Raw genomic sequence first — 7,141 nt, 5'->3', positions numbered from 1 at the left:
TACAAATCCAGGGATTGTTTTAAATGTTGGGTTTTTTTTTTCTTGCTGGGGGGAGTTTTATTTGAGCAAATAGGCGTGGCTGAAAACAAGAGAAGGTGAGGAGTTTCTTCTCTCCTGCGTGCTCCCCAGCAAAAGAGGGAAATTCTCCAGGACCATGAGAGTGTGGAGGAGCCAGGGAGGGAAGGTGGGGAGTGGGTGGTTCCTTCTTTAAGCAGCTTTTAAAAAATAAACTTTTCCACTCCAGAGTAGCTGAAACTTTAGTTTTTGTTTGTTTTTTGTTTTTTTTTGCAGCCAAACCCCTCCATCATCACGGACCCCATCATCAGCAATCCCCCCATGGGCTGCAGAAAAGGCTGATTGCAGCGTAAAAATATAGAAATATTTCTCTTTCCCTTCAACTTTCCACATTTTGTCACATTACAGCTACAACCTTGTGTGTTTCACACATAATTGCAAAGAGAAAGAAACATTATTTATGGTTATTTTAACATTTCTAAAATAAAAAAAATATTTTTTGCACATTTGTATTGAAGCCCCCATTATACCCTTAATAAAATCCACAGAAATGAATTAGCTGAAACCAAGTACTTAGAGACTATTTTTGATATAATTTACTTGTATCATTTAAGCGATCCATTATTATAAACATAGCAGGACGTGATGGAAATGATATGATGCTGTGGGAATGGAAGACTGTAGCAGGTAAAGTAATGGAGATAAACAGGTTTTCCTTCAGTCTGACTGTGCAGGAGAAATTCTGAAAGGGGGATGGACAAGCATGCGAGGATTGGATGCGCAAAGGTTATAAAATCATAACCTAAGGTCTCTTCTGTTGGTGGGGGAATGCAAATGGATTTTACACTTTTTAATTTCTTATTAGGAACCAAAACGTTTTAAACCGTGTACTGGTTTCCCTCCACTTCTCATTTTACGAGAGATTTTATTTTTTTCTTCACAAGCTGTCCAGTGAAGCAGACTAACAGGATCTGAAAATCATCCAAAAAGGATCCATCCAGCGAGCTAAATATGCTGCAAAGCTGTATTTCCATTTACTCTGAATGTTCATTTTGCAGCATCTGCCTCCTTCATTCTCAGAAATCGGGGGAGACAGTATTTCCAACTGACTGGAGTCACCTGGTCTGGACCGAGGGCTGGCTGAGAAAGATCAGGATTAAAGCAGCTCACAAGAGATGTCCGGGGGGGCTGACTGCACTCTGGTCTTGTGCGTGGATGTGAGAGTTATCAAGGATAAAAAAGAAATCACATGGACAATCACTGCTTCGAGCAAAGATGTTTAGAGCCGTGTGACGTCAGGATAAGATAAATTCCTCATTTTATTAAATAGGAAAGACAGTTTCCATTAAGGCTGAATGTAGTTTTATTCAGATTAAATAGATTCTTTGTGTGACAGTAGAGACAGCTTAGTGACAAAATACCCAACTACTGAATATGGAAAAAAAATCATCAAAGTCTAACATTTTGTAACAGTTTGTATTTAGGTATTCTGCCACGTATATATATATATATATATATATATATAGTCTTGATCTGCCCTGATAGCCGAGCTTACGTAGTTGCTCATTTCACTCATCTATCAAACTCTGCCCGGTCTCCAATTATCACAGACCTCTTCCAACTGTGTCTGTTCCTTTATATTGGGCTCAGCTCCAGTTATCATTGGGCCTGAGTTTGTTTGCTTTCAGTTTTTTTCCCTTTTTCCTGTGTGCAGGTTCTATTTCGTTAGTTTTAGTTAGTCCAAGGTTTATGTCCCCGTATTCTGGAACCAGTGTCTTCAGGCGAGTTGATTCCCTAACCAGTGGTGAGAGCGTTTCAGCTTTTCCTAGTGATTCTGATTTCCTGATTCCATTCCCTCTCACCCACTGGCCCTTTCTGGCCCTGCCTTATATGTTTGCCGGAACCTTCTTTGGACTCCTGCTGGACTCTGCCTGTCTGTGTCTGTGCGTTTCCTACTGACTGTACTGACTTACCTTGAACACTGGGTCCATCTGTCCCGTTTTATGACATACATGAATACATAGATGGAGGGTCTTAAGAAACAATAAAAAAAATAAATATTGGTTTGATTGTGAAAAAATTATTATATATATATATATATATAACTGTTTTCTCACAGTTATATATATATATATATAATTATATATATAATTTATAAATTAAACATATTATCCACTTTTCAACAGTTTCATACCTTCTGCAGTTCTTGCAGTTGAATTAAGTGTCTTGTTTTGTATTTTTGAGCATTTTGTGTGAAAGGGTGAAGCATATCCTCGTTTGCTCATCTGTTTTTCTGCACCCACATCCCTCTAAGCAGAGCTCTCCATGAGATTAATCAAGTTTTCTGATCCCCTCAGACTTTATAGAGATTTTTGCTATTTTGTTTTAGTAACGGCCGCCAATGTTTCTGTAAAATGGGGAGCTCTATCACACACTGTCTTTCCCTCACATGCAGTCACATGCAGCTACTAACACCTTCGGCACTCAGCCCCCACTATTGGTCTGACCTAAGAGTCCTAAGCTGAGCAGTGTACTGTTGCCTTTACAGCTGACTGCTGCATTCTGGAGTTAACCACGTATCATGAATTTTTATTTAATGCAGAAAAAAAACAATTATTATTGGGCGAGTTACTCTGGAACCTTTTTTAGTTAGGAATGGTTTAATTTGACCCTATTTTGAGTCAAAAATGAAAATTTGGTTTTCACAAAATGATTACTAATTACAATATGAAGACAGTTCTACATGAAAAACTCACACAAAGAAAGAATGCAATTAGAAGAGTTTTATTGATACAATATTTTAAGTCTTTGGCGCTCAGACCTCGGCAGGAAATATTAGCACTGAAATTTACTTTGATCATATGTTAGACCCAAGGGTGTAACTTTGCGTTAAACATTGGGGGGGACGCTCTAAGGGTGGTGGCTTATGGACCTACAACTACTAGACCTGAACGCTTTCAATAGGGTTTGTATTTTCCAAAAATTAGCTCTATCATATATTTATTTAATGCTTTCCTGTTGTTGAGAACACAAGAGTACCACAGTACACTGATATTTATAGTTATAGACAGATGCCTTCCTTTAGTGCTTTATTTATAAAGGGATCAAAAACAATAATGTATAAAAAAATTACGAATAACAGCTGATACTGATGCCAACATCAATATATCCTGCATCCCTAGAATGAACTCAACTTCAGTTCCATCCATCCATCCATGCATGGCTTCCCTTTAAGCTGCATCAGTGATCATCCTCCTTGAAGGATGGTTGATTCTCTGACTGCAGGGGAGTGGCGGCATAGAGCTTAAAATTCAGAGGTTTGGAGATCGACCCCCACTCCCACAGATTGCCACTGTGGGTCCCTGAGCAAAGATCCTTAACCCACACTGCTCCCCGGGAGCTCCACAACATGGTTAATGGTTAAATAAAGAGAGTTCATTTCATTGTTCTGTACTAATGACAAAAAAACTGGAATGGAACAAGGTTAGTGAGATCATCTTCTTGGCATCGATGGTGAGAACCAGTGATTTGCTTTATGCTGGAGCTTCACTAAACACCTTGACACTAGAAAGATGGATGCCAGCTCGAATAAGGTGCAGGTTCGTCTCCATGATAAGCAAACATGAAGCGACAGTAAAGAGTTCTTCTGGATCATGCCTAACATGTCCACTGAATTCATTTCCAGGCTTTCACTGTTTTTTTCTTTTTCCTTCTCCATTTTCTCTTAAAATAAAATAAAAATAAGTCCATTATATTATTGTAAGTGTAAAATATAAAATCTTCTTATTTCAAGATCAAAAACATGTATTCATTCCATTGGCAGATCTTATTTACCTGCACAAATTAAAGACATATAAACTTCCTGCTTTTATTTTTATTTTTTTTTTTACCTATCCCATTAACAGCAACGGTATCATATTTGGTACGCATATATTTGCGACTTCCACATGATCGGTGTTTTATTTTTGTTCTTGAAAAATCCAAGTTTCACATGCAGGGAAGAGAAAATCTGTAATAAAATGCACAGAAATCCCTAATGTATCACAAATAATGCAAAAAAACAACTATTAAACCTAATTTAAATTTGTCAACATTTATGATGGTTTTCATTTTTTAGAATGTTTAAAAAAAAAAAAACTAATATGAAAACAAAAATTATTTTTTTCTTAAAATCATGTCATGGTTTTCAGTTTAAAGGGTTCCTTTTAAATCACTCTTTGCCGTGAAAACAGATCGGTGACCTAAAGTAGTACTTTTCACCTAATTCTTCCAATAGTAGAAACAGCTTTCAATAAAACAGACTGGAAAAAAAAAATGAGTTGGATTATTTGGAGGAGAAATCCCTTTAAAAAGAGAATCAAATTTACTTTTTAATATTTCTGAATGCTGATGGTTCTCGTTGCTTCTATGACAGAATACATAAGCCAGTGTTGTAAAGGAGGTCCCCTCCCCCTTCTTCCCGCCTCCAGGCTCTAGTGTGGAGAACAGCACCTGACTTGTAGCAGAATAATGCTCTGTAGTAATTACAGGGGAAAAGGGCACTAATTCCTCTAGGAATGCTTATGATTTTAAAGCCAAATCAAGCCATTATAAAACTCTGCTTCTCGTGACTCCATGAAGGTTCTCATAATTCTATAAGAATAAACACACACGCTTAAATGAGCTTCTTATAGCCTGTAATACTATATGCTTTTCAATAGATGTTTGGGTTTCTCCTGTGACCCGTGTTATCCCCCAGCTCATGAGCGACTGGCAGCCGCCGTGTCACTGCTGATACCACCATGTCACACAGGTAATCAAAGATTTCTTTAATCTCCATCGTTTGGTCCAAAACAAAAGGCAATCATAGGTAAACCCCAGCTATGGTCCTATCGGATAAAAAGAGAACCTAAATCACATAGATTAGAAAAAAATATTTCTTATAACAGTGTCAAAGTTACTTGTCTTTTGTTTGTGCATTTCTATGTGTTCCCTTCAAACATCATGTCTAATCTAGAGTAGCATGTCTCGACAGATTTATTCAGACAAAATAATCCAGGATATAAACCTCATTTCATTTTGATAAATGCTTGTATCAATTTGCTGTGCACTTGTCCCTAAAAACATATACAGATACTCTGTGTGATGTGACTTACATTTCATAAGCAATGCATTTAAACTCACACATAAGTTGAAAAGTCAGCCCTCCTTAGGAAACTATAGTGGTTCCATCTAACATGGAACTTCTTTAGTTTAGTACCATTAGTTGAACTTTTGGTATTGTCTTTATTCTCAAATCAATGCAAATCTACTAATCGGTTCCATCTGGATTAAAATTCCCCACATTTCATGAAACTACAAATCCTGATGTGGATTTAACCCACAACAAAGGTGTTTAAAAATAAATATGTAAGGAAGACTGGGTTTTCATTTTTTATTTTTTTTCAACAACTATTTTTTATATATTGAACTAACAGCTCTCTGCTAATTAGACACAGCATTTAAATATTTCAATTTTACATCATTACATCTCTCCCCCCTACCCCCCGCCCCCCAAGTCATTAAAGAAATAAAAGTCAGCTGTTGCAGCAAACCCCTTCCCTAGGATGGTTGATAAAAAGCTTAAAAACACTCAATCTAAATGGTAAAGAGGGTAAAGGTAATCAAAACAAGCAATAGTATCTGTTCATGCAGTGAGATAATCTCAGGTAAGATTTTAATGGATTTATATAGTGCAAATTCACAACAGATGTCATCTCAAGGCACTTAACCAAGACGGTTCAATCAGATCATCCAGTGAGATTGGAAAGACGTTTCTAAGGTAAAATCAGCTGTTTTCATCCAGTCACTGATTTGCAGGATTTCCTCCTCCTGGTTGAGCACCTAGAAAGTAGATTTTGGCTTCCATCTTGTCCTCAACTCATTCAGCAATCTCTCACACCACGCATGCAATCAGCAACAGTTAAAAAAAAACTCTGGGAACCAGGCTTTCATTTTCTTTTGAATGTTACTAACATACTAGAACAAATATGGTTCATAACTTTGCACTCATTTAATTCTGGCAACAGGGTAAATAATGTTTTAATACCAGCGGATGAAAATCTTGAAACTGTAATCGATACTCAGCCCTACAGCAAAAGTAAAAGAACAAAACTCACTGTTAAATAAGCATTAATCTTTACTTTATTAACAGAAATGTATTAACATTTAATATGCAGGAATGAGACCTGTGAATACATGGCACAATCATTTACATTCTTTAAGGAGACTGGACGAAGTTGGTGGAAGGTAGCGGGTAAATAGAGAAATCTCACAATAATCCTCCTGTAGGCTCTGACTGGACTGAGCTGGGTGAGAAACACTGACTTTAAAAATGTTTTTGTACACATATTTATAGAGAAACGTGTTTTTTACTTAAAAAAAAAGAGGAATACTACTGTTATGACACATCAGTTTCTATATACAGTCTAGGGATGGGTAATTCACACAAACCAGAAGGGAGAAATCTACCACAGTGCTAGGCTGTAACTGTAATATATTTATTTCTGTGTAACACAACAATCACATGTGCAGCTGATCGCTCTGCTTCATCTTAAACTAAAACAAACTGATGTTTTTTTCACTTTAGTTAGCTTATAACTTTTTTGAGTCATTGCACATCCCCACCCACCCAACAGAAGTTTGTTCCTCAGCAGAATGCCTGTATGTATGTTTTTAGTGGGATTCAGGCAGGATCCTAGCCATCTATAGAAAATTCAGTGTCCAGTTAGGTAGTCCTGTGTCGAGTCAGAGGCAAAGGAGTCAGCGTCCTCGTTATCGGAGTCCTCGCTGCTGTCGTCAGCTGCAGGCTCCCCGGAGAGGGCGATGCGGGCGTAGTCGTCCGTGTCGATGGACTTGCAGAAGTGGATGGCGTATTTGAGTTTCTCCTCTAACACCTGTTTGCACGAGTACCTGGGCAGCTTGAGCAGGAAGAAACAGGTGTAGGACTCTGGCAGGAAGTGGTCAGGAGGGTTGTACTTATCCAGAACCTGAACGAAAACAAAAACGAGATTTAAGAAAGCAGTTTTTCCCTTTAACACTCTGTATTGCTCAGCATGGAGACTGTCTATGCAGTAACAGAATGCAAACAACTTCATGTCTTAATTAC

The 7,141-nt window shown here is 37.6% G+C and overlaps 1 protein-coding gene across 4 annotated transcripts in view; it reads right to left on the bottom strand.

Annotated features, from left to right (window-relative positions):
• Window positions 1–6,149: 6,149 nt before the first annotated feature.
• LOC107095406 (E3 ubiquitin-protein ligase HERC2) overlaps window positions 6,150–7,141 on the bottom strand; it is an 81,188-nt gene continuing 80,196 nt past the window's right edge. For 3 of the 4 annotated variants that reach the window (XM_015391487.1, XM_015391491.1, XM_015391490.1), the window contains exon 91: window positions 6,750–7,022. In XM_015391487.1, the coding sequence (XP_015246973.1) occupies window positions 6,750–7,022 (273 nt within the window). Of the gene's footprint in view, window positions 7,023–7,141 lie in introns of all 4 variants that reach the window. The other variant, XM_015391488.1, reaches the window with a different exon arrangement.

The sequence above is a fragment of the Cyprinodon variegatus genome, unplaced genomic scaffold (genome assembly GCF_000732505.1).
Source record: "Cyprinodon variegatus isolate N-32 unplaced genomic scaffold, C_variegatus-1.0 Scaffold544, whole genome shotgun sequence".
Lineage (NCBI taxonomy): Eukaryota > Metazoa > Chordata > Actinopteri > Cyprinodontiformes > Cyprinodontidae > Cyprinodon > Cyprinodon variegatus.
The sequence above is the reverse complement of the archived record's forward strand: the minus strand, read 5'-3'. Positions and strand labels throughout refer to the sequence as shown.